This window comes from Podarcis gaigeae, assembly GCF_964106915.1.
Source record: "Podarcis gaigeae genome assembly, chromosome: 3".
Taxonomy (NCBI): domain Eukaryota; kingdom Metazoa; phylum Chordata; class Lepidosauria; order Squamata; family Lacertidae; genus Podarcis; species Podarcis gaigeae.
The window spans coordinates 86,338,144-86,351,730 of record NC_139680.1 but is presented as its reverse complement, the minus strand read 5'-3'; the positions used below and the strand labels follow the sequence as shown (position 1 = coordinate 86,351,730).

Below are 13,587 nucleotides of genomic sequence, written 5' to 3'. Positions count from 1 at the left end.
ATGGCAAACGCTTATCATATCCTCCCAATACTATTCTTGCAGGCCCCAAAATAGCATTTGCATTCACCTCTGAAGCCCCCATTTATTAGCACAGCTGCCTCCACTCTTAACCAGAGGGGAGGATAAGTCTGTGGTGGCTGCATGCTAAAGAGAAACACCTGTGTGCCCCTCTCTACTTTATTTTCCCCTCCCACTAGTGTGTGTGTTTGTGTAGTTGTTACATCTTTCCTTCGAAGCACTAAGTCCTTTGTTCTGAAAATGAAAATAAATCCCTGTCTTACATTCTCTCCCACAGCCCCACGTGGCTCTGACAGACAAGCACAGGCGGAGCAGCAAATACTTCACTTCATCTTATTTTAAAAGAAATGGCGGGGGGGGGGGAGAGGGAGAGAGAGAATTCTTGTGGCATTCCAGAGGTCCCAGGACACTCATTCCAAATGCCTGAGTTGAGTCCTGAGTGACTTGGAGTCTAAAAAAGAGTGTGGATTTCTAGGCAGTCACCCAAATTCAACACAGACGCTGTTCAATCTGTGTTTTTTCCCTTTTTTTAAAAAAAAAGAAAACAACAATGCCAAGAGAGAAACAGGGGTAGGAGGGAATATAGGGGTGGGAGAGGTTGCAGGTCTTGGACAGAATGAATGTGCCATGCAAAAATCAGTCTGGAGACTCCTCCAGAAGGATGTGCTATGAAGAGTTTTACTAGGGTTGGGAGAGAATAGGGAAATTGTATTCAAGCATGATTACATAATGCATAAGCTGTCATCAATATTGCATTTTTCTTAGAAATCATCCCTGCAACTATTCAGCGTTTCACACACACCCACACACCCACACACCTGAATCAACCTGGTCCTTTCAAAGAGGGGGCATGAATAATGAGGAAGGAAGGAGAAGCATTTTACACTTTATCTTTAAAACCTTGGGGCACTTGAGCATATTCTCTTTCTTCTCAGGGGTATGAAAGATTAAGTTTCTAGATCCACCAAATGTAATGAATTTGACTGGGAGATTTGCAGAACTTCAAATCTCATCAACTCTTGGTCAGGAAATGATGTTCCTGGGCATGCTCAAATGCATCCAGGCTTTAAGTAATATGCTCTCACCTTCAGAAGGGGTATGCTTGCCAGAAGGAAGGGTGGAGCCAGGAGCCAAGCCCATTATGAGCTAGGCTGGAATGTGAGACTGCACTTATAATGGAACTACTACTTCCAGACTGGCTTGTGTGTGTGTGTGTGTGTGTGTGTGTGTGTGTGTAGGTCGAGTCCAAATGTCACTCAATCCAAAATCCATCAGCACCTCTTTTAAAATGTAGAGCAATCCAAAGATGCCAAATATAAAATTAATACAATTGCCAAGGGCTTTCAGTGAGCACCTGTACACTCACCCACAACATTTTGTGCCTGAAGGTTATTCAGCTAGAAATTCCTTCTCAGGCAACCAATTTAATAGCAATAACCAGACAATATACGGTAAACCTAACCAACAGTCACAAGATCTACACAGAATGGCTCTCCTTCCCCTTACCTCACTCAGCTTGGCCCAGTTGAAGGACTTCAGCGGATGAGATGGCTGTGGGGTTGATTTCTTCTTCAGACTGGGCCCAGTGCCGCTGAAGGTGGTGGCAGAGGAAAGGGGAGGCATGCCCATGTTGAAGAAAGGCGGTGCTCCGGGAGGTGGAGGAGGTCCTCCTGGGGGAGGAGGTGGAGCAGGCGGAGGGGGGCAGCTGGAGAACGGAAGTGGTGGTGGCGGTGGCGGCAAAACCTCCGGAGCTTGTAGAGAAGAGGCAAACGGGCCACCAGGAGGTAGCTGAGGAGGAGGAGGAGGGAAGGAAATGCTGCCCCCTTGCTGGAAATAAGAAGAGAACATTCTGATTAGTGTTGCATCTGTGAAGAAAAGTTAACCTGCAAAATCTATGAAGAAAAGTTAACCTGCAAAATAATGCATTAACTGAGGGTGGGTAGGGTGGGAGAAGCTCTGGAGCCAAGTGAGGATTCCCAGGTAAGATCCTCCCTCTATTGTGTGGGCAGGTAATCCCTCCCCTACCTGGCCTGATCTCCTTGGCAACGCTTCCCCCAGGTGGGATTGGACAACTGACTGGGGTAGGCGGAGACCTCCAGGTATCCCACCTGAGGGAAGGCAAAGCCAAGCCTATGCTGATGGAGCCGCTCCAGATCCAGGGGCTGTGCACGTCCACGCAAAGGTCACCCCCCGCTTTATGCGGGGAGCGGTCATTTGTGTTTGTGCATGCTATGGAAAGAGAAGAAAAATCTCTGTATCCTACCGAGAACTCATTGAGTTGAGTTACAAGGTCGGTCATTTGGTCCCGGGTTTGACGTAGCTCCAGAGATTCCTTTTGCAGTTTGTCCTTCATTTTATTCAGTGTCTTCATCATTTCATCTTTCTCCTGGGTCTTTATCTCACATTCCCTTTCTTTCTTCTCTAGCCTACTCATCAGCTCAGCATGCTCTGCAGTGGAAAGAAGACCAAAGTGCGATGAATGATTTCAGACAAGCTACTCAGTCAAAAGCCATGAATAAAGGGAACAATGGGTAAGAAACATAATTGTAAACTTCCAGACATTCTACAAGCTGATTCTTGATAGCTCAGTTGGTTAGAGTGTGGTGCTGATAACACCAAGGTTTCATTCTTGTATGGGACAGTTGTGTATTCCTGCATTGCAGGTGGTTGGATTACAGGAAACTTTTTCAGCAGGAGGCCGGTCCACTGTCCCTCAGACCTTGTGGGGGGCTGGACTATATTTTGAAGGGGAAAAAATGTACGGATTCCTATGCCCCCCAAAATAACCCAGAGATGCATTTGAAATAAAAGCACACATTCTACTCATGTAAAAACACCAGGCAGGTCCCACAAATAACCCGGAGATGCATTTTAAATAAAAGGACAAATTCTACTCATGTAAAAACACTCTGATCCGAGGACCATCTGTGGGCTGGATTGAGAAGGCGATTGGGCCAGATCTGGCCCCCGGTCCTTAGTTTGCCTACTCATGGATTAGATGATCCTAAGGGTTCCTTCCAACATTACAATTCTATGATTCTATGATTCTAAACGGCTTGGTTTGAGGAGTTGCATTAAAACTAGAAAGTAACCTGTAGCTCTCCAGGTTTTGGATCATCCCTGACCACTGGCTATTTTGGCTGGGGTTGGCGGGAGCTGGAGTCGACCAATATCTGGATGGCCACAGGTTACCCACCTATGATATAGATCTAGGTACAGTTTTTGATGAGAATCAGCAGGTGTTTTCTAATGAGGAGGCATCCCAAAAACTGGAAGCTTTATCAAAATGTCAGAATCAGATTTGCATTCAAATGCTAGCTCACCCAGTAGGCAACTGGGTTAAGTCACCTATCCTTTAGCCACAATTCACATCTATAAAATGGGACGAATAGTGGCCTACACAATCATGAATCCCTAGAACCCTATCATTCCCTCCACTGCCTGGAGATCTGTGGTTCAATCAGATTCCTTCTCTATTATCCAGAGTATAAGACGGCCACATACCTTTTCGGAATTTCTCTGCCTGATCTCTCCACTGTTTCACTTCATTCTCATTTACCAACCTGAATGGAGATAAAGCCAGATCAGCTTAGATATATACCCAAGTAATTAAATACAAATATTCCTAGGAGAATGGGAAAAACCAGCTAATTTCTGGTGGGATTCATTCTCAATACTATTACTAACCTACTAAGGTAAAATTAAGATTCTCAATGTGAATGCAAATTGTACCAGATGAAAAGATGACATTTTTCCACAAAGAATGGTTATCTCCATGCTGATGAAATGTCATATAAAAGCAGGCCTTGTCCTTAACATGCTGCATAATATTTGGATATTGGCAGTTAGCATGCTTCTTACATTTTAATGATGTTCTTGACATTGAAGTTCTCCAAAGGAGCTATATCAGGATCGTCCCCTCGCTCATCCTGAAGAACAATTTGCTGCAGTATCCTGTCTAACAGCTGCCATTGTTGAAACGTCCCCCCATTTCGTTTATCTGCAACGACAAATGCCAGTGATGAGATGCATCTAGATAAGTGGCTTGGATGAAAATCCCTGCAAATTTTAATTGAATGCTAAGACTGAGCCCTTCTTGATGACTTGGTTCCTACTGTGGTTACTTCAGACATTCTGACCTTTGTATGTTCACCAGTCATTATTTTAGTGAGTTCCCTTTAGAGCCACATTGGAAGTGATCATCAAGCGACAGTGCAATCCTAATCATATCTTCACAAAAATCAGTACTATCTAGTTCATTGGGGCTTCAATGAATTCACTTTGAAAGAGAACTTTGTGAAGATGTGCACCAGTTCCTTTATCTTGTGTTCAAACCTAATTTCTGAAACCAGCTATAATGGATTAGGAATCTCATATTTGCTACTGAAACCAAATTTATACTTCAGTGGAAATGACCAAATATTCCTGGCAGATTCTGATCCTACAGCAAGCCTTTGCCTAACTGTACTGATTGGAAGCAACTAATCTGCCGTTACTAGGCCATTCATTCAGATGGCTTTCAATCCCCATATTTATATCATATGCCTCAAAGAGAAATTACTAATTTGATTTTCTAATTAAGGCATGGGAACTTTCTACTTATCCATTCCCATGCGGTGCCAAGCAAAAACCAAGCCTTTTCTATGAAATTCCCACTTAATAGCAACAAGTTTTCTCTCTTTTTTAAAAAAACAACTTCATTCTGTGTCAATTAAAGGTGGCACCTGTTTCTCAGACCCTGAGCACAAATGTCCTTTCTTGCCTTTCTTAATAAACAATAATTTAATCAAGAAGGATTTGGTTTCCAGTTGGACAGCATCCATCTACTACTTTTTAAAGAAGTGGCTGCTTCATGTTTGGAGACCTTAAGTGGAAACAAAGAAGAATAAGAAGAAATATGAGAAATCCCTCGTGCAAGCATGCAAGAGGCATTATCACAAGGACATGCTCCAGTCAAACAAAAGCACTCAAAGAGAGTGCAGTGCAAGTCTAGTGATAGGTGTGGCTTTAGGAAAGTCCCAAGGACTGGATAGAGAGGCCTGGAGGGCCTTATTCAGACCCTAGGCTTGAGATTCCTCACCCTTGCTGTATACTAAGTGCCTACTCATACTGAGTAACTCATTTCACCAGCCAATCCTCAAATACTTTCAAGAATATTTTCAATGGTTATATTAGAGACTTTCATATGAATGGACTTGGTTAGTTTTCTCACTAAACAACACAATGGAAAGTAGGGCTCAGAAAAAAAGAGTGGATTGAGTAGAGTTTTACTATAGGGGAGCCCAATTCTCTAAAGCTCCAGAAAGGTAAGGATTCAACAAGCCATACCTCTGTCATTCAGAAAATCTTTCCAATCAGAGAATTCTGCAGTAAGCACAAGGAGAAGAAATATACTCACAAGGCATTTGCAGGCAGTGCTGGAGTACAGAAAGTAAATATGGATAAGCATCTGTGTGCTTCAACCTCTTCTTGATCATCTCAAACATCTGCGAGGCGCTCTTTGTGTCAATATGTGCCTATAGCAAAATGAAACATGGGAAGGTGCAGAGTAAAACAAGAGAAATCTCCTAGTTTTGAAATCCTATGAGGCATCTAGTATTAAAATCTCAGAAGGACTGAAATGCACACCACCATTTGTGAAGATATGCTTCAAACTGAAAAAGAGGGGGAAGGAGGCTTGGCAGTGATGGGTTACTTTGATGACAAATTAAGTCTAAGGCAATTAGGGACAGAATATGGTTTACAAGGCAAGACATGGAGATGGTTGTTGTTGTTTAGTCGATTAGTTGTGTCCGACTCTTCGTGACCCCATGGACCAGAGCACACCAGGCACTCCTGTCTTCCACTGCCTACCAGAGTTTTGTCAAAGTCATGTTGGTCGCTTCTATAACACTGCCCAACCATCTCATGTACATGGGGATGGTACAAGTGGACATAATAACACCTTGCTCTCAGCAGCACCAAGTGGTGTGTGTATATGAGGATGAGCGGCACGCTGAACACAAGAGGTAGCATTTTTGTATCACTGAACACTGAGATTTTGAAGGTCAATCCAGCTCAGTCCATAGTACTGAAGGAGCTAGTTCCTCACTGCAATATGTCATGCTACTCCACTTGCCTGAGAGAGGAGGAACCTGACTTTTAGTGGTGCTACTCCTACCCGGCAGATAAATTTTGGAAGGATGGGGGGACCCTATGAGAACTGCCCTGTGTGGTTCTACAACAACCAGTCTTTTTCTATATGGAATAAATGCTTTATAGCTGACAACAGGAAAGGCATCAAAAAAATTATATTGCTTCTGCAATTAAAAAAGCCCCACCCCAAACCTAAGGGACAAGCAATAAAAGCATCATAATTTCATAGCTATAGTGCTGACTGAAATCATGAACGCACCATACATTGTTGTTTTGGTGTGCTATTTGTTGCTTGTAAAAAGAAAAAAAAAAGAGCCTCACTGGAAACTCAAGAGCTAATCTGGGGCAGGTGCTTGGCTCAAAGAGCAGGGAGCTGTCCACTGGGACTCTATAATTGATGGTGCTGAATTTAGAAGCTCCATGTATGGTTAAATAACAGAAGTTTACATCATAGAGTCAAGAGAGTATGAGACTGGAGCAGTGTCACTCCAAACATCTAGCTTGTAGGAACATTCAGTTTATCCCACAAAGGAGCATCTTCCAGCTCTAAGTGAGTAAAGTCCAAGGTAATCTAGAAAACAAGACTCCAGAATGTAGGCAGACTATAGGTCCAAAAGACAGGAAAAAAAGCAACAGCAACAGATGAGGCAACAACCAATCTGATGAACCAAGCCAGTAGCCTCCATAACATCCAAGTCCAAGCCTGTTATGGCTCTCCAATACATTTGCTGAATACTTGGAACAGGCAACCACATTACAAACAGGTAAACAAACAACAACTAGGCAAATACTAAACAGCCAAAGCAAACGGGAAAGCTATTTTGTCTTTTTTTAAAATAAAATAAAAAAGCCTTTCCAGAAAAGCACTCACCACTTCAAACCTCTTTGCAAGTTCCAAGTCATCTTCATTTCTTACCATCTCAAAGAAATCTAAGTGCCTAGAAGACAGAATAAAATAAAGTCATACAATCCATCTCTTGCTTGCAATAGTGCAAGCTGGGTGAATGGGGAAAGACTGTTTTCCACTTAAAGAAAGGATAAAAAGGGTAAGGTGCTACCTTTCCCTTAATTCAAGTTGGTCTGATGAGCTTATATTAAGTTTTGACTTTCACAATGTTATGCTTCCAACAGAATAAAGTATTTCAATGCTTGTTGAAATTTAAATCAAAAATAAATGATAAATACATAATAAGAATTGGGAGTGGGACCTACCGAGAAGCTGTTAGAGCAGACAACTCCCATCAGCTTCAGCCAGCATGGCAAGTAGGGATGATGGGAATTGTAGTCAGACAACATTTACAGTGAAACAACATCCCTGAAATGAACTAAGGTGTGCATACAGATAATTTAAAAGTGAATGTGCACAGAGAGTTTACAGTAGATGTGCATGGGACATCTGTTTATTGGGATCACATCCAGTCACTTATGATTCCAGGCTTTGAACTACAGAGTCTGTGGGCCTTCAATCCATGTTAATTGACCCTCCCATCAGTATGACATATGGATACAACCTCTCAGAGTAGACTCTGCTGCTTGTGCAATCCAAGGGGTTGCTATCAATAGTAATGTTGCCCAAACTCCAGAAATTACCTATACTGGAATATACATTTGCTCAGTATCTGAAGAAGTGCGCATGCACATTAAAGCTTATACCCAGAACAAACTTAGTTGGTCTCTAAGCGTCAACTGGAGAATTTTTTATTTATTTTGACTGTGTCAGACCAACATAGCTATCTACCTGAATACATTTGCTCAGTGTGTGTATGTGTGAATTGTTAACCTCTTCCCAAATCAAGCCAAGATGAATTTGTCCATCGCTGGATATTGAGTACACAACAGCCTCATATCTTCCCAGCATATATGGCTCACCTATCCAGCGTTGCATTTTCATGTCCTCTGAGCTTGTCAATAACAGGTTGAATGCCCAGCATTAAAAACTCATATCGTAGGTGCAATCGAAATTCCAAATTGTCCTAAAGGAAAGGGGAAAAAAATAGATCAAGTCATCAGATATCAAGGGCTTTAGATCACTTCAGATAAGATGAAGCAGAGGCTATAGCTCAGAGGCAAAGCATGCACTAAGGTTCACTTCCTAGCATCTCCAGCTGGAAGAAATACAGGTAAGCAGGACTAGGGGTGGGGCTATACAGTGCTAGTAGGTAGCTTATGATATTGATACAATTTATATTGCTGGTATAAATGGTATAACTTTCATGCCATTCTGGTGAGGGGACAGGAGAATTAAGAATGTTTTAGGGCAAGGTGGGGAACCTCACTTCTGAGGGCTGAATAAGGCCCTCCAGGCCTCTCTGTCCGGCCCTTCAAACTCTGACCAGGCCACACCCCACAATACCCCTGCTGTAGTGCCTTTACCTGTCTGGAATGTGTCCTTAACACTTGCATACCTGGATGCAGGATGGAGTGGGGTGTATCTGGCCACGCCCACTTTTGCCACATCCACCCATGTGTAGGTTGCCCATGTGGGAATGTGGTCTTTTGGCTGAAAAGGGTTGCCTGCCCCTGCTTTGGCACAATATAATTAAACCATAGCACAATTCATTACATTTGGGTTTCGGCTAGCGATTTCCAGCATCCAAAGGAAGGAAGGAAGAAAACCAGCACTAACTTTATTTATATATTCTGAACATAGGAAGCTGCCTGACATCACCAGAACATTGGGTCCTTCTAGCTCAGCTCTCCAGGATTCAGACATGGAACATTTCTAGGCCTGCCTAGAGATGCCAGAAATTGAAGCTAGGACAATCTGCATGCAAAGCAGATGCTCTGTCAATGCCCTACAGGTCATTTTCATTGCATATTATATCATGGGTAATAATAATAATAATAATAATAATAATAATAATTATTATTATTATTATTATTATTATTATTTATTTATTTATTTATACTCTGCCCTCCCTGGCCAGGACCGGGCTCAGGGCGGCTAACACCAGGTATGTAAACAATTGATTAAAATACAACTTAAAAACAGGTTTAAAATACAACTTAAAATGCAGCCTCATTTCAATGGAAGCCCAGAATCAAAACTGGGAGGAGAAAACGTCAAATCTTCACCAAGGCCAACTATCCAGACTGGTCCTACGTGGGCCAGAAAAAAAGCCAGGGAAGTCCCCAAATAGGGGTTCCATCACAGAAGGAAAAGGAAAGAGGGGGAGGGGATCAGGCTGATTCCAATAATTACTATTCATCAGTTCCTGTTGTTCCTATCAGCTATCCCACCGTGCTTCACCACCGAGCTACGGGGTAGATACCCTACTTTTTAAAAAGAAATGCTGAAAGTGGCTTACAAATAATAAAATATACATATAATAAAACCAAACCCACATAATGCAACGAACTCTGTTAAAGACTCACCTCACCAGTACCTGCATTCAAAACAGCATTAATAAAGGACATGATGGCAGTTTTGAGATTCACTTCATCTCGATATCGCCCCAGGCTCCGGTCGAGCTCATTGAGTAATGACTGCAAATGAAGAACAGGGAGAAAGTAATGCACCCTGTAATGCTGAAATTCATTATAGCTCCTGCCCAGAAACACACAGAGCCCAAGTTATTGTTCAACTGCTTAGAAGAGAGTGAAGAGAGGCTATGAGAGAAGCTTGTGAATGCAATACAAACATTTCTGCTTGATAACCTAAAATGGTTCAAAAACATATTTTCTGCTTCGCATTATTTGCTTGTTGAAGGTTGGAATATTAAATCCTTCAGTTGGATTCCCATGATGGCTTATAAAACAATAAACCAAATTAAAACAAAACATGAACACAAGAACTTTGAAACACCACCATTTTAAAAAGGGATGGGGAACGCCTGGCCTGTGGGACAAATTGGACCTGGCACAGGTCCCTTCTAACAATGTGGCAACTTTTTATTTACAAAATTATCGATAATGTAGAACTACATTTAAATGTAACAGATCAAGGACACAATGCCCCATTCCCTTCAAAGAGCTAAAATTTTCAAAGTGGTTTAACAGTTAGGTCCTTTTCCCAAGGAACTCTGGGAATTATCTCCTCAGTACACTTGATGAAATAGAGGTACCATGATTCTTTGAAGGAAACCATGATTGTTTGAAGTGGTATACTTTTTTAAATGCACAGTACACATGGGGCCATAGTGGTTTTTCCAACTGTTGATAATGGGTGGGAAAATAAAAAAGCTAAATAGAGATCAGCAAGAAAAGCTGCCATGGATCTCTCTTAGGCTTACTCTACAAATTATAAATCAATGCCAAGAAAGATAAAACCAACTAAAATTATTCAGTTCATTAATTGCACTAATATTTATACAGTGCATTACATTGGAGCAGTCTTCAGTACATGATCTTCATGCCTCATGTCAAGAAAGACAGAAATATGAGGCAAAACTACCAAAGAAAATAAGGTCTTAAGTGCTGTGAAATTTTGCATTGTGAAAGTTATCTGTTTTTTATTGTTGCTCCTAGTGGTGGAGTACCATACCTACAGAAATCACTGCTTTCTATTGGATTAGTGTTGGTTTATGCGGATGCTATTCTTAAGGCCAATTTCTCCTCCTCCTCACTGGAGTAGCTTAGTAAACAGTGAACAGCTAAGACCAAGAGGCTATGCAGCAACCATTGCAGATGTCTTGTCACTGACATTATAGATTTGTCTGCTTGACCATTTTCTAGAGTTGCTCTTCATAGCTAATGTGTAATTAATGATACAGAATCCAATATTTTTTAAAGCAGGATGTTTGATAGGATATAGGCTGTAACTCAGCAGAATATCACATCTCTCTCTCTCTCTCTCTCTCTCACACACACACACACACAGACACACACACACACACACACACCTGCATCACATGCATAGTTGTATGAGCAGAAATCCCAACACATGACCTCTTGCCCATGAGTAGGAGGCTCCATTTGACCAGGAAACTTGATTGTTTGGGTGTCCCAATGACATGGATTCCCTATACACACACGCTGGAACTGGTACACTGGGCAAGTCCTTCTCACACGTGGCTGGGTGTGTATGCATTGAGATGTTTAAAGTACAGCCCCGTTCCTCTCTACATGCACTTTCACCCTTCATTACTTTCAGAAGACTGTTATAGATTCACAGTGCGCACCCTTCAAAGATCAACCGGCTGTGCAGAAGCACTAAATCAAATTGCTTTTAGCATAGAGTCAGCTAATTTGACGACAAAGACCAGATATGCTGAGTAAGGATTTTTCCTTCCTGCTTAATAAGTTTCTTCACCCCTTGCTACTGGACAGGATTGACACTGATCCATAGTTGCTTTTCTGTCACGCATGAAACTTGGAAGTTGGGACAAGGCAGCCAATGGTTATGAGAGCACATGGGGGAGGAGCAGCAGAAAGCCAGGGCCCTACAATAAATTTGAGTTCACATACTTCCATAATGGGATCCTCAAAGGAGCATGTTTTACCTCTGGAGACTCTATCTAGCACTCTGCTTCTACACACATATTTTTCCGTGGGGGGGGGGGCACGGTTAGTAAAGATATGCAGACAAAGTTTTTGTCTGCATATCTTTACTAACACACACACTTTTGCACACAATTTCCCCCTATATAGATATTTTGCAAATGTTGGTGCCCTGAAATTGCAAAATTTGGAGAAGCGTGAATTTTGAAGGATATCTGCATTTCAATTCACACATTGGTCTGGGAAGTGATAATTAGGCGGGACTGCAATAAAATGTGAGCCAAACTAATTATGCTACCATCACCCAAATCCCTATTTAGAATTCAAAAAATCCAAGTAGAAACCTGGAGACAGCGGATTTCAGAAGTATCCCTAAGAGTGGCTACTGGAAAACATGAATGATAGATGATGCCCCCATATGAAGTCAGTGGGGAAAGTTAATTTAGGTCTGGACTGGTGTCTTTTAAGACTTAATATTATTAAACAGCTCTGAGTTGTTCTGGGACACTAATGCACTAGCTTCAGCTGAAACACAGTCCATTTCACCTCCACCCTGCTCTAGATTTTCATCTCTAAGCCTGTTCTACAAACTGTGAATGTTACTTCTCTATTCCTTGGTGGGCAAACTAAGAACAAGACACAGCTTTGTGTTCCCCGCCATCTGAACCTGTCTCTGACCTAAGCTATTTTGGTCTTCAACCAAATTCAATATTTTCCCATTTGCCAGGACCATTTCTTCAAGTTGTCATCATTCTTTTTTATTTTATTTTAAAAGGAGTAAGCACTTCAAACACTGCAAGTCAAATAAAAGCAACCAATTCAGCAAGTTGCAGAAACAGACAGGGGTGGGCAGGGGGTGGGAGAGATTGTCCATCCTATTCCTTTGGACTCAGCAGAAGTTTTCAGCATATGCAAACGCAAACGACATCTGCCACTCTGAAATTATGTGAGTGAGGAGAGGAGAGCTCAGAGCTTCTCTCTTGCACCTCTGACATTATCGGAAGGACTTGAGTTTTTTTCTCTCCTTCTAGACAGATGAAGCCTTAAATTAACTCATCACTACAACATTAACAGAAACACAGGTGCTCTCTTTATTTTTTTAAAAAAAGATGAAGGCAGAAGGAACAAGTGGGAATATGAAAATAACTTCTGAACAAACATAATGTGAATGCTTGCAGAATGGAAACGCCGTTTACCTTCCCGCCGGAGTGGTACCTATTTATCTACTTGCACTTTGACGTGCTTTCGAACTGCTAGGTTGGCAGGAGCAGGGACCGAGCAACGGGAGCTCACCCCATCACGGGGATTTGAACTGCCGACCTTCTGGTCAGCAAGTCCTAGGCTCTGTGGTTTAACCCACAGCGCCAATTGATGTTTTAATTGCTCTGGTCGGTCCCTTTGCTCTTTTCATTTCTGTTTAAAATCCTTTAACTTGTTTTAGTGATGTTCTACTCACAGGCTGCATTCGCATGTCATGTTAAACCATAGTTAAACATGGGCTGTGGTTTAACACAAGTGAGCAGGGTGCCTGCTTCATTCCTTCTCTTCTCCTAGCTATAATAATAATAATAATAATAATAATAATAATAATAATAATAATTATAACTATGCTGTGCTGGAAGCAACTAACCACAAGCCTTGCCTTGTTATATTGTCCAAACCTGGGGTGTTGTTTTTTTGGAGAGAAATGAATCACCTGCTGAAGTTTAGAAAACAGGAAAACCTGAGGCTTTTGGTTTATTGCACCCAGCACCAGGAGCAGGGAAGCAGATACTTTTGAATAGCAACAACAGTAAAAGTATCAAACCTAAGATGCTATGAAGCTACATAACAATCTCCTGTTCTTGAGTTCTTTTAATATGAGCATCAAGATCACACGGAGTCAACAGATATGGTCAGCAGAAAACAGAATGACACCATGGACAGCAGATGAATCCTTACCTCAAAAACATACTGAGCAGAGGAGGACATAACATTATCCCCTCATTGTGCTTG

At 41.8% G+C, this 13,587-nt stretch overlaps 1 protein-coding gene across 11 annotated transcripts in view; it reads right to left on the bottom strand.

Annotated features, from left to right (window-relative positions):
- DAAM2 (dishevelled associated activator of morphogenesis 2) overlaps window positions 1-13,587 on the bottom strand; it is a 217,198-nt gene that overhangs the window by 56,088 nt on the left and 147,523 nt on the right. For all 11 annotated transcript variants that reach the window (XR_014562494.1, XR_014562495.1, XR_014562496.1 and 8 more), the window contains 8 exons: window positions 9,529-9,639; window positions 8,023-8,126; window positions 7,025-7,091; window positions 5,417-5,534; window positions 3,880-4,018; window positions 3,523-3,581; window positions 2,282-2,466; window positions 1,525-1,845 (listed from right to left, as the gene is read on the bottom strand). Coding sequence is in view for 8 of the 11 variants with exons in the window: in XM_083732214.1 (XP_083588340.1) it covers window positions 1,525-1,845; window positions 2,282-2,466; window positions 3,523-3,581; window positions 3,880-4,018; window positions 5,417-5,534; window positions 7,025-7,091; window positions 8,023-8,126; window positions 9,529-9,639 (1,104 nt within the window). In the remaining 3 variants the exon portion in view is untranslated. The remainder of the gene's footprint in view (window positions 1-1,524; window positions 1,846-2,281; window positions 2,467-3,522; window positions 3,582-3,879; window positions 4,019-5,416; window positions 5,535-7,024; window positions 7,092-8,022; window positions 8,127-9,528; window positions 9,640-13,587) is intronic.